The sequence below is a fragment of the Salvelinus namaycush genome, chromosome 18 (genome assembly GCF_016432855.1).
Source record: "Salvelinus namaycush isolate Seneca chromosome 18, SaNama_1.0, whole genome shotgun sequence".
Lineage (NCBI taxonomy): Eukaryota > Metazoa > Chordata > Actinopteri > Salmoniformes > Salmonidae > Salvelinus > Salvelinus namaycush.
This window is the reverse complement of record NC_052324.1, coordinates 44,073,574-44,092,941: the sequence shown is the minus strand read 5'-3', so window position 1 is coordinate 44,092,941 and position 19,368 is coordinate 44,073,574. Positions and strand designations below refer to the sequence as shown.

At 41.6% G+C, this 19,368-nt stretch overlaps 1 protein-coding gene across 2 annotated transcripts; it reads left to right on the top strand.

The window, feature by feature from the left end:
* The first annotated feature begins 1,413 nt into the window (after positions 1-1,413).
* Positions 1,414-18,513, top strand: fxn (frataxin). Of its 2 annotated transcripts, none has more exons than XM_039013860.1 (6): positions 1,414-1,773; positions 2,667-2,759; positions 3,236-3,327; positions 3,758-3,878; positions 14,238-14,335; positions 16,545-18,513. In XM_039013860.1, the coding sequence occupies exons 1-6, from the start codon at positions 1,657-1,659 to the stop codon at positions 16,681-16,683; spliced, it is 660 nt and encodes a 219-aa protein (XP_038869788.1). In that variant the 5' UTR covers positions 1,414-1,656; the 3' UTR covers positions 16,684-18,513. The 2 variants fall into 2 exon arrangements, with proteins under 2 accessions (XP_038869788.1, XP_038869789.1); XM_039013861.1 differs by having other exon boundaries at positions 1,416-1,773; positions 2,670-2,759.
* Positions 18,514-19,368: the final 855 nt, after the last annotated feature.

Here is a 19,368-nt window from a genome sequence, read left to right as displayed (position 1 = left end):
TATGTCTGAGATGATATGAACATAACTGGGCATTCAAACATATCTGTCTCCATTCATTATCATCAATAGCTTCTACCAGGTCTTCCTCATATTTTTGTTTGACATGTTTTGTGTCATTGGGAAAAGCCTATATCAACCCTTGATACAGTTTGGAAATGAACTTTGGATGTTTGTCAGACTGACTTAATAAAATAGCATCTGTCTTGTCCAGCGTTTGCTGCGCAGAGAGAATAAAGTGTTGTATCTGCAAAAATTCACCTCACCTCCGTCACAGACTGGTCTTCCCTGGCTGCCTGACCTCAGAACCATCACAGACTGGTCTTCCCTGGCTGCCTGACCTCAGAACCATCACAGACTGGTCTTCCCTGGCTGCCTGATCTCACCTCCGTCACAGACTGGTCTTCCCTGGCTGCCTGACCTCAGCACCATCACAGACTGGTCTTCCCTGGCTGCCTGACCTCAGAACCGTCACAGACTGGTCTTCCCTGGCTGCCTGACCTCAGAACCATCACAGACTGGTCTTCCCTGGCTGCCTATATATATTTAATTTAGTTAAAATATGAGACATAATAATTGTAATCAGAAGACACTTAACACTTAACATTTGGTTAAAAACAGAATAAACAGCAATATAATAACTGCAGAATAAATAATGCTGTAATTGAAAATTGTACACACAAGGTAGGTACTACCCTTTTAAGAGCTAGAATAGATTTTGTACCCTATGTTGCGATTCTCACCACACACTATTCAAACCCCACAATCAATAAACAGCTGATGAGATCTCTTAGCCTATAGATCACATATTGAAAACAAATCATCTTAACTAAAAACTCCAAACATTTTGGCATTTCTGTGCGACTTTGACAATCGCTAATCAATATCCAAAAACGGCACACATTTTATTTTCTGTGAACCTGCACATCATCTCTCTTATGTGGCACCAATGTGATGGTTTATAGCAGGGGAAACGGTGTTGCAGTAGTCTAGTGTGTGGTGCGGTAATAATGACAAGTGAACCTGGGGAGTTTTGCCTTTACATTGTCCTAAAAAAGTTAATCGGACCACGGAATTGAAACGAACCGAACTCAGACCACCCCTCGATATGGTCTCACTTCGGGGGCTTTTTCGAGGGGTTTGAGTTCTTTTGGAGTGTTCACAATGCACACAAAAAAATATGCGAACCGCACTGAGTTCACCAAAATTGTCTGAAAGGAACCAAGTGTGAAAACACCCTTAGATGCTTTTGGGAAACCGGGCCCTGCTATTTCGGTGCATACGGTAAGAAAGGAGAAAAGTTCTCTAATGTGCCATCCCACTCCAGCCTGGCAGGTGGCGGTAATGCGCCATAACGGTGTGGCCAAATAGGTTTAACACTAGTTACCATAGCCACAAAGTCAATATTGGCTATAACACAAAAATGCACGAAACAACATTTGCTTTTTGGTCATAATTTAAGAATAAGGTTAAGCATAAGGTTAGCAGTGTGTTAAGGTTAGGGTTAAAATCACATTTTAGGAAAAGAAATTGAAGAAATAGACTAGGCTTATGACTTTTGGGCTGTGGTAAACCGCCAAACAGACATGAGTAGAAGGTTCGCGAACAGACATAAACAATCAAGTTGATAACAAGATCAGCAGCACTGAAAGGCGAAAAATGCAGAGGTTATCCATTAAAAAACTATGTATTTATCAATTCATACGCGACCAGAGCTATAGAATACAGCAGAGGACGACGACATGTGTACAAGGGACCAGACATCTGTCTAATGAGGTAATGTCATGTTTGCCACGCCGCTAGCTATGTTTTGAAACATTGTGTAACAGCTAACGTTAGCTAGCAAGATTATAGCCGCCAAATAGATGGCCGAAAATGGGAGATTTACTTTTGGCAGAATGTTGAATCAAATCTAATTGAAACCTACCGTTTGTCTAGTTGGTTCGTCCTTATGCTGTTGGAAATTTCACATTTAAGACAAAATATTGACAGGAAAGTAAACTTTGTTACCGACTTTAAAGGTGCCACACAGGATTTGGTGGTGGGGGGGATTTAGTATTGTAATTTCAGAAAATGTCCTAATATTTTCAGTAATAGTGGAGTAATAATAATAGTGTTTCACAGTATTAAATTACTTACCCGCCAGTGTTGTGATATTCGCCTAATCATTTCCTAAGATTCTACACTGTTCGCTCAATTTAAGTTTATATGAGAAAACAATCACTGAATAGTGAAGGGAATCATTGTAACATATATAAATAGCTGCGAAATGTCTTCTCATTAACAAAAACATATAATATTTACAGCAGTTTGAAGTTGGTGGAACAAAACCGAAAGTAAGATTTGTTTTGAATGACTTGTGCTTTTACTTTCGGTTTTGTTCCACCAACTTCAAACTGCTGTAAATATTATATGTTTTTGTTAATGAGAAGACATTTCGCAGCTATTTATATATGTTACAATGATTCCCTTCACTATTCAGTGATTGTTTTCTCATGTAAACTTAAGTAATACTGAGAAACACTATTATTCCACTATTGCTGCAGATGTATGGACATTTTCTGAAATTGTCCCCCCAAAAATATAACACCTTTTAAATATACGGGTGTTGTTTATCAGCTGAAACATGCATACATGATGCAATAACAGATATTGCCTCTTATTTTCAGCAGCTGGGAAACTCTCGCTGTCTGAGAACTCGGTCTGCACCAAATGACACATCTAAGCATGTGATCTCGTGGAGTGCATTGTGTTCATCAAAGGTAAACGTACTTACTAGTTGGCAGAGTAAGATTCAACATTTTGTAACAGACAAGGGACATTCCTTTAAAAAAATGTTTTTTATGTAAATGTGCGTGGCATTGATTACACTTTGAAGGCCTCGCCACATTTCGTGACTTGGGAGAAGCCGGCCAGGTGTATATCACCTTGGGTAGTGGTCATCAACTCTGGTTCTGGAGAGCAACAGGGTGAGTGGGCTTTTTGTTCCCGCCAGCGCTAATAACACATGATTAAACTAACTAATCATCAAGCCAGTGGTTGAACAGATGTTGGTGATGCTGGGCAGGAACAAAAGCCTGCACATGCTGTGCAAGATCCAGTACCAGGGTTGGTGACTGCCAGCTGTCTGGTGGTCTAGGGAACTATGATAGCATACTGATAAAAAAAACAAAAAATTAATTGCCACAGAATTTGACTATACAATGCAATGATATCCCTATCTGTATTTCTGTCACAGTGGCTTGATAGCAGACCTGGAGGAGGAGAACAGAGGAGAGTCCTACATGTCACTTCACCAGTACATACAGAGGAAAACGCTGTTCAGATAAGGTAAAGGTACTATGGGAGACAAGAGGACTGCTAGCAAAGTATAGTATCACCATCGATGACACATCTCATTTAATCTCTTGAGAAGCTCCTCGTGGCAACAGGAAGGATGTTGTAACTGCAGTATTAATCTCTACTATAATATGTAGGCCTACAGTAGGCTATATTTTATTTCATTCACTTTGTGGATGGGCTAACTCACTTTGTGGATGGGCTAACTCACTTTGTGGATGGGCTAACTCACTTTGTGGATGGGCTAACTCACTTTGTGGATGGGCTAACTCACTTTGTGGATGGGCTAACTCACTTTGTGGATGGGCTAACTCATTTTTTCAGTGGACATTCGGTTCTCATGTCAAATACAGTTCATATCAAATTCAGCCTCTGTGGTTGTTGACCCTCATTCTGACCCAGTGTGTTTATCCCTCTCCAGTGAGATCAGCGAGGCAGCCTATGAGAAGCTGGCAGATGAGACTCTGGATTCGTTGGCTGACTACTTTGAGGATCTGATGGATGGACCACTAGCAGGGCCAGAGTTTGATGTTCTCTTCTCTGTAAGTACACATCACGTTGTCTTCTCTGTAAGTACACATCACGTTGTCTTCTCTGTAAGTACACATCACGTTGTATTCTCTGTGAGTACACATCACGTTGTCTTCTCTGTAAGTACACATCGCATCACGTTGTCTTCTCTGTAAGTACACATCACATCACGTTGTCTTCTCTCTAAGTATTAGGCTTCTGATTGTATACTAATTGTAAGATCATCTACTAAATGACAAATGGTCAGAGTATGACGTTGTCTTCTCTAAGTCCAGGGAAATACTGTACATACTGTACCAGTTTCTCTCTGTTTCTGTACTCTTTTTTGTCCACTAGGGGTAGCTGTTGACTCACATGTCATTCCATTGGAAGTTTGACAATCCTATTTGCAGTTCTTCATCAGAAAATAATATTTGTGAATAATGACTAGTTCTGTCTGTGTGTCTAGTTGTGAATAATGACTAGTTCTGTCTGTGTCTAGTTGTGAATGATGACTAGTCCTGTCTGTGTGTCTAGTTGTGAATAATGACTAGTTCTGTCTGTGTGTCTAGTTGTGAATAATGACTAGTTGTGAATAATGACTAGTCCTGTCTGTGTGTCTAGTTGTGAATAATGACTAGTTGTGAATGATGACTAGTCCTGTCTGTGTGTCTAGTTGTGAATGATGACTAGTTCTGTCTGTGTGTCTAGTTGTGAATAATGACTAGTTGTGAATAATGACTAGTCCTGTCTGTGTGTCTAGTTGTGAATAATGACTAGTTGTGAATGATGACTAGTCCTGTCTGTGTGTCTAGTTGTGAATAATGACTAGTCCTGTCTGTGTGTCTAGTTGTGAATAATGACTAGTCCTGTCTGTGTGTCTAGTTGTGAATGATGACTAGTTCTGTCTGTGTGTCTAGTTGTGAATGATGACTAGTTCTGTCTGTGTGTCTAGTTGTGAATGATAAGTAGTTCTGGGTCTGTGTGTCTAGTTGTGAACGATGACTAGTTCTGGGTCTGTGTGTCTAGTTGTGAATGATGACTAGTCCTGTCTGTGTCTAGTTGTGAATAATGACTAGTTCTGTCTGTGTGTCTAGTTGTGAATGATGACTAGTTCTGTCTGTGTGTCTAGTTGTGAATGATGACTAGTTCTGTCTGTGTGTCTAGTTGTGAATAATGACTAGTCCTGTCTGTGTGTCTAGTTGTGAATAATGACTAGTTCTGTCTGTGTGTCTAGTTGTGAATGATGACTAGTTCTGTCTGTGTGTCTAGTTGTGAATGATGACTAGTTCTGTCTGTGTGTCTAGTTGTGAATAATGACTAGTCCTGTCTGTGTGTCTAGTTGTGAATGATGACTAGTCCTGTCTGTGTGTCTAGTTGTGAATGATGACTAGTCCTGTCTGTGTGTCTAGTTGTGAATAATGACTAGTCCTGTCTGTGTGTCTAGTTGTGAATGATGAGTAGTCCTGTCTGTGTGTCTAGTTGTGAATGATGACTAGTCCTGTCTGTGTGTCTAGTTGTGAATGATGACTAGTCCTGTCTGTGTGTCTAGTTGTGAATAATGACTAGTCCTGTCTGTGTGTCTAGTTGTGAATGATGACTAGTCCTGTCTGTGTGACTAGTTGTGAATGATGAGTAGTTCTGGGTCTGTGTGTCTAGTTGTGAATAATGACTAGTCCTGTCTGTGTGTCTAGTTGTGAATAATGACTAGTCCTGTCTGTGTGTCTAGTTGTGAATGATGAGTAGTCCTGTCTGTGTGTCTAGTTGTGAATGATGACTAGTCCTGTCTGTGTGTCTAGTTGTGAATGATGACTAGTCCTGTCTGTGTGTCTAGTTGTGAATAATGACTAGTCCTGTCTGTGTGTCTAGTTGTGAATGATGACTAGTCCTGTCTGTGTGACTAGTTGTGAATGATGAGTAGTTCTGGGTCTGTGTGTCTAGTTGTGAATAATGACTAGTCCTGTCTGTGTGTCTAGTTGTGAATGATGACTAGTCCTGTCTGTGTGACTAGTTGTGAATGATGAGTAGTTCTGGGTCTGTGTGTCTAGTTGTGAATAATGAGTTGTCCTGTCTGTGTGACTAGTTGTGAATGATGACTAGTCCTGTCTGTGTCTAGTTGTGAATAATGACTAGTCCTGTCTGTGTGTCTAGTTGTGAATGATAAGTAGTTCTGGGTCTGTGTGTCTAGTTGTGAATAATGAGTTGTCCTGTCTGTGTGACTAGTTGTGAATGATGACTAGTCCTGTCTGTGTCTAGTTGTGAATAATGACTAGTCCTGTCTGTGTGTCTAGTTGTGAATAATGAGTTGTCCTGTCTGTGTGACTAGTTGTGAATGATGACTAGTCCTGTCTGTGTGTCTAGTTGTGAATAATGACTAGTCCTGTCTGTGTGTCTAGTTGTGAATGATGACTAGTCCTGTCTGTGTCTAGTTGTGAATGATGACTAGTCCTGTCTGTGTGTCTAGTTGTGAATGATGACTAGTTCTGTCTGTGTGTCTAGTTGTGAATAATGACTAGTTCTGTCTGTGTGTCTAGTTGTGAATGATGACTAGTCCTGTCTGTGTGTCTAGTTGTGAATAATGACTAGTCCTGTCTGTGTGTCTAGTTGTGAATAATGAGTATTTCTGGTCTGTGTGTCTAGTTGTGAATAATGACTAGTCCTGTCTGTGTGTCTAGTTGTGAATAATGACTAGTCCTGTCTGTGTGTCTAGTTGTGAATAATGAATAGTCCTGTCTGTGTGTCTAGTTGTGAATGATGAGTGTATGTCTATTAGGGATCCATGAGTCATTAGAGCTGTAGGATAGGATTGTGCTGTTATGTGCAGGCCAATTACTTCCTGAGGGCAAAGGTCACAGGAGGAAATAATGATTGTAGTGTCCTCAAATCATCAGACATTCCCAGGGCACTAAACACCACGTCAATACACTGATGGCTCTGTGTGTGTGTGTGTGTGTGTGTGTGTGTGTGTGTGTGTGTGTGTGTGTGTGTGTGCATGGGAGTAAATTGGTCTGACATTATGGCCAAAACAAAGTGTGTTCATGGTTATAATGAGCTGACCTCTTGACCTGGGTCAGTGCTGTACCAGACAGCTAGAGGATCTATTGATGCCCAGAGAACTGTCTGGCTGGCAGACTGCTGATGTGTGTTTGTCAGCATCACTGCTTCTAGGGGACATCTTGCCTCTACCAGTACAGTTTATGAATCCACTGAGTGTGTTATAAAGACAAGACAAGCGTTTCCAATACGTGAGGTAAAGACGTTGATGGAATTCGACCAAAACAATGGTCACCCATGCGTCCACCCGTGGTGTTATAGATCCCGAATCTCCTCATTGACTGACATCAAAATTAACCTACATTTAGGCTACTGTATATATGTGTACTTAACACTATGTTGGGATAAAAACCGGAGTATAATGTTTGTATAGATGTCAACCTCAATACATGTTCATGTTATCGTCACCAATCAACTGCATTAGTTAAAAACGACTGAGTACCTCCATCTATTTCTGTATGCTAGCTACGCTACCAGCTTATACGAATGGAAGTTAGCATTTAGCAGACATTTTTCTAAACCCCAAAATGAAATTTTCTAAATATTATGCAGCAAAAACAGCCACATACTGTATATCAATGTAAAATGGCAAATAATGCATGCAGAGCAGAATTAGGCCGATACCCTCTAATTAATTATCAAAATCCAAAAAAGAGCCGTTCAATTCTACAACCACCTAAAAGGAAGAGATTCCTAAACCTTCCATAACAAAGCCATCACCTACAGAGCAGGTAGCCTAGTGGTGAGAGTGTTGGGCCTGTAACCGAAATGTCGAATCCCCGAGCTGACAAGGTAAAAATCTGTTGTTCTGCCCCTGAGCAAGGCAGTTAACCCTGTTCCCTGGGCGCGGAAGACGTGGATGTTCATTATGGCAGCCCCCCCCCCCCCCCCCCCCCGCACCTCTCTGATTCAGAAGGTTGGGTTAAATGTGGAAGATACATTTCAGTTGAATGCTTTCAGTTGTACAACTGACTAGGTATCCCCTTTCCTTTCAGTTGTACAACTGACTAGGTATCCCCCTTTCATTTCAGTTGTACAACTGACTAGGTATCCCCCTTTCCTTTCAGTTGTATAACTGTCTAGGTATCCCCCTTTCCTTTCAGTTGTATAACTGTCTAGGTATCCCCCTTTCCTTTCAGTTGTACAACTGACTAGGTATCCCCCTTTCCTTTCAGTTGTACAACTGACTAGGTATCCCCCTTTCCTTTCAGTTGTACAACTGACTAGGTATCCCCCTTTCCTTTCAGTTGTACAACTGACTAGGTATCACCCTTTCCTTTCTGTTGTACAACTGACTAGGTATCCCCCTTTCCTTTCAGTTGTACAACTGACTAGGTATCCCCCTTTCCTTTCAGTTGTACAACTGACTAGGTATCCCCCTTTCCTTTCAGTTGTACAACTGACTAGGTATCCCCCTTTCCTTTCAGTTGTACAACTGACTAGGTATCCCCCTTTCCTTTCAGTTGTACAACTGACTAGGTATCCCCCTTTCCTTTCAGTTGTACAACTGACTAGGTATCCCCCTTTCCTTTCAGTTGTACAACTGACTAGGTATCCCCCTTTCCTTTCAGTTGTACAACTGACTAGGTATCCCCCTTTCCTTTCAGTTGTACACCTGACTAGGTATCCCCCTTTCCCTTTCAGTTGTACAACTGACTAGGTATCCCCCTTTCCCTTTCAGTTGTACAACTGACTAGGTATCCCCCTTTCCTTTCTGTTTTACAACTGACTAGGTATCCCCCTTTCCTTTCAGTTGTACAACTGACTAGGTATCCCCCTTTCCTTTCAGTTGTACAACTGACTAGGTATCCCCCTTTCCCTTTCTGTTGTACAACTGACTAGGTATCCCCCTTTCCCTTTCTGTTGTACAACTGACTAGGTATCCCCCTTTCCCTTTCTGTTGTACAACTGACTAGGTATCCCCCTTTCCCTTTCTGTTGTACAACTGACTAGGTATCCCCCTTTCCTTTCAGTTGTACAACTGACTAGGTATCCCCCTTTCCCTTTCTGTTGTACAACTGACTAGGTATCCCCCTTTCCCTTTCAGTTGTGCAACTGACTAGGTATCCCCCTTTCCTTTCTGTTGTACAACTGACTAGGTATTTTCCTTTCTGTTGTACAACTGACTAGGTATCCCCCTTTCCTTTCAGTTGTACAACTGACTAGGTATCCCCCTTTCCCTTTCTGTTGTACAACTGACTAGGTATCCCCCTTTCCCTTTCTGTTGTACAACTGACTAGGTATCCCCCTTTCCCTTTCTGTTGTACAACTGACTAGGTATCCCCCTTGCCCTTTCTGTTGTACAACTGACTAGGTATCCCCCTTGCCCTTTCTGTTGTACAACTGACTAGGTATCCCCCTTGCCCTTTCTGTTGTACAACTGACTAGGTATCCCCCTTTCCCTTACAGAGAAATTAACCTGGAGAAGAGTCCCCTAAGCAAGCTGGTCCTGGGGCTCTGTTCATGAACACAAACAGACCCCACATAGCCCCAGGACAGCAACACAATTAGACCCAACCAAATCATGAGAGAAAAATGTATAATTACTTGACACATTGGAAAGAATTGACCAAAAACATAGAAAACTGGAAACCTATTTGGCCGTAAACAGAGAGTACACCGTGGCAGAATACCTGACCACTGACTCAACATTCAGGAAAGCTTTGACTATGTACAGACTCAGTGAGCCTTGCAATTGAGAGAGCCTGCCATAGGTAGACCTGGCTCTTGAGAAGACCGGCTATGTGCACACTGCCCACAAAATTAGGTGGAAACTGAGCTGCACTTCCTGCTAAATGTATGACCATATTCGAGATGCATATTTCTCTCAGATTTCACAGACCCAGAATTTGAAAACAAATCAAATTTTGATAAACTCCCATATCTACTGGGTGAAATACCACAATGTGTCATCACAGCAGCAAGATTTTGTAACCTGTTGCCATAAGAAAAGGCAACCAGTGAAGAACAAACACCATTGTAAATACAACCCATATTTACACTGCAATCAGAAAGTATTCAGACCCCTTGACTTTATCCACATTTTGTTACGTTACAGCCTTATTCTAAAATGGGTTAAATTGTTTCTTCGCTCATCAATCTACACACAATACCCCATAATGACAAAGCAAAAACAGGTTTTTAGACATTTTTGCAAATGTATTAAAAAAATTATATAACATTTACATAAGTACTCAGACCCTTTACCCAGTACTTTGTTGAAGCACCTTTGACAGCAATTACAGCCTTGAGTCTTCTTGGGTGTGACGCTACAAGCTTGGCACACCTGTATTTGGGGAGTTCCTCCCATTCTTCTCTGCAGATCCTCTCAAGCTCTGTCAGGTTGGATGGGGAGTGTCGCTGCACAGCTATTTTCAGGTCTCTCCAGAGATGTTTGATCGGGTTCAAGTCCGGGCTCTGGCTGGGCCACTCAAGGACATTTTGAGACTTGTCCCGAAGCCATTCCTGCGTTGTCTTGGCTGTGTGCTTAGGGTTGTTGTCCTGTTGGAAGGTGAACCTTCGCCCCAGTCTGAGGTCCTGAGCACTCTGGAGAAGGTTTTCATCAAGGATCTCTCTGTACTTTGCTCTGTTCATCTTTCCCTCGATCCTGACTAGTCTCCCAGTCCCTGCCGCTGAAAAACATCTCCACAGCATGATGCCGCCACCACCATGCTTCACTGTAGGGATGGTGCCAGGTTTCCTCCAGACGTGACACTTGGCATTCAGGCCAAGGAGTTCAATCTTGGTTTCATCAGACCAGAGAATCTTGTTTCTCACAGTCAGTCCTTTAGGTGCCTTTTGGCAAACTCTAAGCGGACTGTCGTGCGTTTTACTGAGGAGTGGCTTCCTTCTGGCCTCTATCATAAAGGCCTGATTGGTGGAGTGCTGCAGAGATGGGAGAACCATCCAGAAGGACAAACATCTCCACCGAGGAACTCTGGAGCTCTGTCAGAGTTACCATCGGGTTGTTGGTAACTTCCCTGACCAAGTCCCTTCTCCCCTGACTGCTCAGTTTGGCCAGGCAGCCAGCTCTAGGAGGAGTCTGGTGGTTCCAAACTTCTTCCATTTAAGAATGATGGAGGCCACTGTGTTCTTGGGGACATTCAATGCTGCAGAAATGTTTTGATACCCTTCACCAGATCTCTGCCTCGACACAATCCTGTCTCGGAGCGCTACGGACAATTCTTTCGACCTCATGGCTTGATTTTTGCTCTGACGTGCACTGTCAACTGTTTGACCTCATACAGGTGTGTCTTTCCAAATCATTTCCAATCAATTGAATTTACCACAGGTGGACACCAATCAAGTTGTAGAAACATCTCAAGGATGATCAATAGAAACAGGATGAACCTGAGCTCCATTTACAGTCACATAGTAAATGGTCTGAACTTATGTAAATAAGGTATTTCAGTTTTTTTTTTTTTCATGAATTTGCAAAGATAACCTGTTTTCTCTTTGTCATTATGGGGTATTGTCTGTTTTTATTTGATACATTTTAGAATAAGGCTGTAACGTAACAATGTGGACAAGGGGTCTGAATACTTTCCGAATGCCCTGTATGTAGATTTATTTGTCATTTTGTACATAGCCACTTTTGTGAGTGTAATGTTTACTGTTCAGTTTTGGTTATTTCAGTTTTGTTGATCTATTTCACTTGAGGGGGGGAGGAGAGGACACACAGCTGTGGGACTGACAGGCATGCAGTCCAGTGTGTGACAATGTAGACATTGAGCTGGTTAGGAGGAGACAGCCTAACAGGCTATTCACACTCACTCCCAGTCTCCTCCTAACACCAGCCCACAGCTGTGTTTGTTGGCACTGTTAGATTTCCTCTGGGATAAATTTTCCACAAATATCTATAGTCCTCTTTCTTTCTCACTCTCGCTCATGCCATCCTCTCTCCTCTTTCCTCTTTCCTCTCCTCTTTCCTCTTTCTTCTCTCTCACTCTCTCTCTCCTGTGAGGAGGTGATTTAATAGTATAGTTTTCAATTACCATTGGAATTTTTTTATAAGATGTCAACATCAAGCATCTTGGTTACAGCAGAGTCCTTCTAGTCTGAGTACCAGTCTCTTTAGCCAATATTCCACTGCTTGTCGTCTTGGTTACAGCAGAGCCATTCTAGCCTGAGTACCAGTCTCTTTAGCTAACGTTCCACTGCTTGTCGTCTTGGTTACAGCAGAGCCATTCTAGCCTGAGTACCAGTCTCTTTAGCTAACGTTCCACTGCTTGTCATGTGCCAAAGAGACTAGCCTTTCTGCCATCTTCAAATATGAACATTTTATCATTAATGACCGTGAGAAGTTAATCTTGATTCGATAACCTTCACATCTATCCTCCAATCACAACGATTATCTAGAGACATGCAATCCCCTCCTGGATCAAGGTCCCTGTTGCCAATAGGTTGGTGCGTAGAAAGAAACTAACCCCTCGTACTGAGTGTACACACTCAGTACAAGTGAATTTAATAATTTAAAAAATATTTAAAATATTTAAAAAGTTTAACATTTTAGGTAAAACAATACTAAATATAGTCACGTCACCAAATAATTGATTAAAACACACTATTTTGCAATGAAGGTCTACAGTAGCCTCAACAGCACTCTGTAGGGTAGAACCATAATGTAGCCGGAGGACAGCTAGCTTCCGTCCTCCTCTGGGTACATTGACAGTAATTATGACAACTTCCAGAGGACGCCCTCCAGCCTATCAGAGCTCTTGCAGCATGAACTGACATGTTGTCCACCCAATCAAAGGATCAGAGAATTAATCTACTACTGAAAGCATAAGCTACAGCTAGCTAAGCACCGTGTAACTACTTACTTGACTGTACACTAACATTACTGCATGATTGTAGCGGGTTTACTAACGTGTTAGTTCTATTAGCTATGCTGAGTATTACGTTACTTCAGCTAAACAGGTGACAACAATGTAGGCTGGTCACATACAGCTGATGTATTGTGCATTGAAGTCCACAAGGGAAGATAAGGAATACAAGGTGGCGGTTATGAGAGGGAACTCTGTTTACTTGTGATCAGGGGTGTATTCATTCCACTGATTCTGTTAGAAAAGAAAAAAAACATTACTTAAACGGTAGCAAACGGAACAAAACAGGGATAAACATACCTGGATTTGTCCAATAGAGTGTGCAAGGCGGTACTGTCTGTCACCTCATATGTCTCAACTGTGTTTACCTACATTATAGACTATTCTATAGATGGTGTGTTTGACTAGGATGACATCACAATGCTGTTCCTCTCGTCCTTGAAAAAGGAGGCCGTTTTGAGGGGCTTACAGTAGAGTACAATATCCCTGACATGTCACTATGGAATCCTCAACAGCCCATTCTGGAATCCTCTCTCATTGAATCCTTCATGCTCCATTATAGAATGCAGTCCACCACCCTCTCTGTAACACCCATAGAAATAGGATTATTTCTACCATGACAACCCAGACACACAACACTCTGTTTAATCTCCTTAATGAGTGGGACATATTCATTAACGCCTGTTAATGAGCCAATAGTGCAGCGCTGCAGCCTAGAGGTCAACTCTGGCCTGGGGAGAGGAAGGATTTTGAAAGAGGAAATGAGAGGAGGGGTTTGGAGAGAGGAGGGTGAGAAGGATGTAGAGGAATGGAAAAATGATATGTTTTAGAGGAAGAGCAGAGTAGTGGTGAAGGGAGGAGATGAAGAGGGAGGGAGAGGACATGGAAGAGAGGGTTGTGGCTCTGTGCAAATCCCATCAAACAGCAGTGGCATTAATTTAAAGAAATATAACCTAATTTAATCAGTGAGGCTGATGGTGTGTGTGTGTGTGTGTGTGTGTGTGTGTGTGTGTGTGTGTGTGTGTGTGTGTGTGTGTGCAGAGCTGTTACTGGAACTCCTGTGATTATTTCAGGATTTGTAGCGTTCAGACGCTGTCCTGGCAGGCTGCCGCCTTGTTAGATTGGTGTTACTGCTGCCAGCCACGTTCTGCTCTGCATCCTGTCTGGCTGAATAACCAATATGTACATGCTGCTACAGTAGGTAGAATGAACAAGCTTTTTTTGTTGTTGTTGTATTACAGCAGTGGTCAGGTATCTGAGGAATACCGAGGGATGACTTGTCTTATAGACTATCGTCCTGTCCGGGGGGTGTACAGTACTTGTACATCAAGTTGCCTCATGCCACAGAAGCAGCAGGAGATAGGCTCGTGCCCTATGGAAAGTTCTAGATCAGACAAGGCTTACTTGCATACTATATTGTCTTTAGAATAAGTTGGAGAAAGAATGAGTCATAGATATTAGGTCAAATTCAACCATTTACATTTTTTTATTTAATTCTCTCCCTCCCTCCAGAGTGGTGTGTTGACAGTGAAGGTGGGCGGAGACCATGGGACATACGTCATCAACAAACAGACTCCGAACAAACAGATCTGGCTGTCATCTCCCACCAGGTCTGTGTTTGGGAAATTGGACAGAACGGTTATTTCTGTTGTGTACAACGCATGATTGAATTGATTTGGTAGTTAAAATACATATACAAGCCCCATATACATACTCTTATGTACTTTTTATTTCATATATTACATTTTATTTACACTGACAAAAAAATATAAACTCAACATGTAAAGTGTTGGTCCCATGTTTCATGAGCTGAAATAAATACGTTTTTATTTTATTTAACCTTATTTAACTAGATTTATTTACAATGACGGCCTACCAAAAGGCCTCCTGTTGGGACGGAGGCTGGGATTTAAAATAAGAATGTAGGACAAGCGACACCACAACACTACATAAAGAGAAACCTAAGATGACAACATAGCATAGCAGCAACACATGACAATACAACATGGTAGCAGCACAGCATGGCAGCAGCACAACATGGTAGCAGAACAACATGGTAGCAGCACAACATGGTAGCAGCACAGCATGGCAGCAGCACAACATGGCAGCAGCACAACATGGTAGCAGAACAACATGGTAGCAGAACAACATGGTAGCAGAACAACATGGTAGCAGAACAACATGGTAGCAGAACAACATGGCAGCAGCACAACATGGTAGCAGCACAGCATGGCAGCAGCACAACATGGCAGCAGCACAACATGGTAGCAGAACAACATGGTAGCAGAACAACATGGTAGCAGAACAACATGGTAGCAGAACAACATGGTAGCAGAACAACATGGTAGCAGAACAACATGGCAGCAGCACAACATGGTAGCAGCACAGCATGGCAGCAGCACAACATGGTAGCAGAACAACATGGTAGCAGCACAACATGGTAGCAGAACAACATGGTAGCAGCACAAAACATGATACAAACATTATTGGGCATAGACAACAGCACAAAGGGCAAGAAGGTAGAGACAACACTACATCACGTAAAGCAGCCACAACTGTCAGTAAGAGTGTTCATGATTGAGACTTTGAATGAAGAGATGGAGCTAAAACTGTCCTGTTTGAGTGTTTGTTGCAGCTCGTTCCAGTCACTAGCTGCAGCAAACTGAAAAGAAGAGCGACCCAGGGATGTGTGTGCTCTGGGGACCTTTAACAAAATGTGACTGGCAGAATGGATGTTGTATGGAGAGGATGAGGGCTGCAGTAGGTATCTCAGAGAGGGGGGAGTGAGGCCTAAGAGGGTTTTATAAATAAGCATCAACCAGTGCGTCTAGCGACAGGCACACAGACATGCCCAGTTAACAGAGGAGTATAGAGTGCTGATGGCCCAGTGGTAAAGAAATAAAAGATCCCAGACATTTTTCATACGCACAATAAGCTTATTTCTCTCAAATTGGTTTACTTCCCTGTTATTGAGGATTTATTATTTGCCAAGATAACCCATCCACCTGACAGGTGTGGCATATCAAGAAGCTGATTAAACAGCATGGTCATTACACAGGTGCACTTTGTGCTGGGGACAATAAGGCCACTCTAAAATGTGCAGTTTTGTCACATAACACAATGCCACAGATGTCTCAAGTTTTTAGAGAGCGTGCAATTGGCATGCTGGAATGTCCACCAGAGCTGTTGCTAGAGAGAATTCAATATTAATTTCTCTATCATAAGCTGGCTCCAACGTCGTTTTTGAGAATTTGGCAGCATGTCCAACCGGCCTCCTAACCGCAGACTATGTGTATGGCGTCGTGTGGGCGAGCTCTTGTGAACAGTTTGCAATATGGTGAGGTTATGGTATGGGCAGGCATAAGCTACAAACACAATTGCATTTTATCGATGGCAATTTGAATGCACAGACATACCGTGACGAGATCCTGAGGCCCATTTCTTAAGGGTGACCAACAGATGCATATCTGTATTCCCAGTCATGTGAAATCCATAGATTAGGGCCTAATGAATTCATTTCAATTGACTGATTTCCTTATATGAACTGTAACTCAGCAAAATCTTTAAAATTGTAGCATGTTGTGTTTTTATATTTTTGTTCAGTATAATATATTATATACGTTTATGTACATTTGTTTGAAAATAGTTCATACATTTAGGTGCTAGTAAATGTTTGACCAGTCAGTTCATAGCTATTTAGGTGTTTTTCATAGTGATTTAGGTGTTTTTCATAGTGATTTAGGTGTTTTTCATAGTGATTTTAGGTGTTTTCAACCCTAGCCTTATATCCCCCTCTCTGTGCCTCTCTGTGTCCTCCAGTGGTCCGAAGCGTTATGACTGGACAGGAGAGCGCTGGGTCTACTACCACGACGGCATGGCTCTCCACCAGCTCCTCTCTAGAGAGTTCTCTATCATCTACAACATGAACCTGGACCTGACCGCACTAGTACACTCCTGACCTGGGCCACGTCCCAATTCCCTATAGAGCCAAAGGTAGTGCACTGTATAGGAAATAGGGTACCACCTCCGATGTCTGTCCCAACTTGTCCATTCTCCTACACAGCATACTACATCCATGTACTTAATCACACGTCTGGGGAAGAAAAGTAAAACCTCTTGTGTGCCCAGATTTCAAGTTAGGATTCAGCTCGGAAACAGAACCAAATGGATTTATGCACCAATACCACTTAAATACCATAACGTTCATATAAATCTGTGATACAATTAATGTCCTCTATATTATATATATCGATGATACTGTTTAGTTGTGTGTGTGTGTATATGAATACACATGTGAACGGATGTGTGGGTTTTGTCTGTAACTGGAGGAAAGGGAAACGTTGCCAGATCATTGCAGTTGGTTATGATTACTTTCTCCTTACAACTGAAGTTTGTTTCTGAATTCACATCCTTCTTCAGGTTTGGAGTTTTCCTCTGTTCATTTCTAAATAAGTACCATCTTATTGTGATCAAACATGTCTAATTGAGCAGTTATAACCTGTTATGATAAACCTGTTGGGACCTATTGAGAAACACCATAATTAATGAACAGCTGGTGTCTTTTTCAAATAAAGATGGGCAGTTAAACATGCTATAGACATTGTAAACAACAAACACATGCAACCACTCTTATTTCAATGGAAATTAGTCCAAACCCAGGATTCATTATTCTGTTTCCCTCAATTTTATCCAGGGTTTAAAAAAAATATGATTTTGTTTTAATGGTCCAGCCAAACACAGCTAAACCATAGAAATATATTTTCTACAATGGGGAATCCTGTTCTGTGATGGATGGACCGGCGGCCATATTGAGTGTTCCCGTGAGTTTCTGGAACCGTGCTGGAAAGGTCAATACGAAAATAAAATATCCAAGCCAGCACATCACTGTTAAGGTCGGTCCTATAGTGTGCCTTTTCAATTAGTCCATGGACATCAGGCATTAGACTGATCAGTGGTCAGTGTCTCTGTCTGGTGATGTTCCTGGGCTACAGAATGTTTTTGGAGGCATAGTAGACAGGGATTACTTTGTAGGACAGATGTTTAGAGAGTAAGAGTTTTTCCCTCTAGACTGTAACTCTGTATCAGTGGTGGAGCTCTTGCTCTTTTCTCATTCACTGCTGGAAGGTCTCAATCCTGATGGGCCAACGGGCCTGTGTGGAACTGTGGAGAGAAACATATTTATAGTGGAATGTTCTGGAGGGATACTATCAGAACAACAGTCATACTGTCAGAGAGTTCAGATTTTAAGTACATCGATAGGGAACTAGCTGAGTCAATGGTTTATGTTGAGCCAGGATAATATTTCTGCCGTTCTCCATTGTTTGAAAAGTTAAATTCTCCTCGCAATCATCTGCGTTCACTGTCAAATTCTATTCTGGCAGTCTCGGGTATGAATTTGTTGAAATGTATGTATCCTTGTTTCACATCTTTGTTTTATAATTTAATACCTGTAAATAAGTTAAAACCAGTGTTTTCAACAAACACCTGGAATAGCCAGCCCAATAGAAGAAGTAGCCAGTCAGGCCTCCCCGGGCAGGTTTGGAAAATGTTGGCGATCAACCTATATGTTGGTGACCTCTAGTTCATTCTAATGCCTTGATTCTATCAGAAATACAAATGTACCCCTCCCAGATTGGAATTAGTTGAGCTATTGTGTGTAGAAGGACATGACTTTACAGTTTTAATTAGTGAAAATGTATAAATTAAGTGTATTGTTGATTTGGATGTCATCTAGGCCTATATGATCAGGACTATTTTCTAAATAAAATAACATGAAACCTTTTTAACATTTAACCTGTCTTCTCTTGAGATGATCATATTTAGTGTTTTACTGCAAGATATGATTTGTCCCAAATGTTTGATGTTTGTTCTTCAAAACAGAACAAGTATTTATATAGCCCACGACCCACATTATCTTGAAAAATAAATGACACGTGGCTGCTATATGAAACACGCTAAAGAAAATAAATGAATATTCCAGAACAATACTAAGGCTTGATTTTGCCTCATTGTTACCACTTAGACTACATTACATGGGATGTGCAAAATTCATCACTTTACGCTGACATTATTACAAGGAGCACATTCAGGGCTTTACGCTGACATTATTACAAGGAGCACATTCAGGGCTTTATGCTGACATTATTACAAGGAGCACATTCAGGGCTTTATGCTGACATTATTACAAGGAGCACATTCAGGGCTTTACGCTGACATTATTACAAGGAGCACATTCAGGGCTTTATGCTGACATTATTACAAGGAGCACATTCAGGGCTTTACGCTGACATTATTACAAGGAGCACATTCAGGTACTATTGTTGCTCGCGAGGAATGGTCATAACTAGGGTCTGAGTTTTGGTGCGGTCTGGACAAGGGGCTGGGATTTTTATACTATTTAAAAAGTTCATTGGAGAACAGCAATAACAAGAAAAAATGACCCCAGCCATGATCACATTGGTTTCTGTAGCTTCATTCACCTCAGTCGAGCTACAAAACACATTAGCTATACAATTAGCACTACACATGAACTCAGCACCAGGATTAAAAACTATAATTGAATACGTACAGAAGGATCTGTAAGCAGAAAAAGTATTTTATTAACAAAAAGTAAAGGAATTAGTTTGCTTTACAGATTTTTTGT

Bases quoted from the DNA above. Each gene is read 5' to 3' on its own strand.
- fxn (XM_039013860.1), top strand. From the start codon at position 1,657: ATGCAGAGGTTATCCATTAAAAAACTATGTATTTATCAATTCATACGC. The intron at 2,760-3,235 runs GTAAACGTACTT...TTTCTGTCACAG, and splicing joins GTGCATTGTGTTCATCAAAG to TGGCTTGATAGCAGACCTGG. The intron at 3,328-3,757 runs GTAAAGGTACTA...ATCCCTCTCCAG, and splicing joins GAAAACGCTGTTCAGATAAG to TGAGATCAGCGAGGCAGCCT.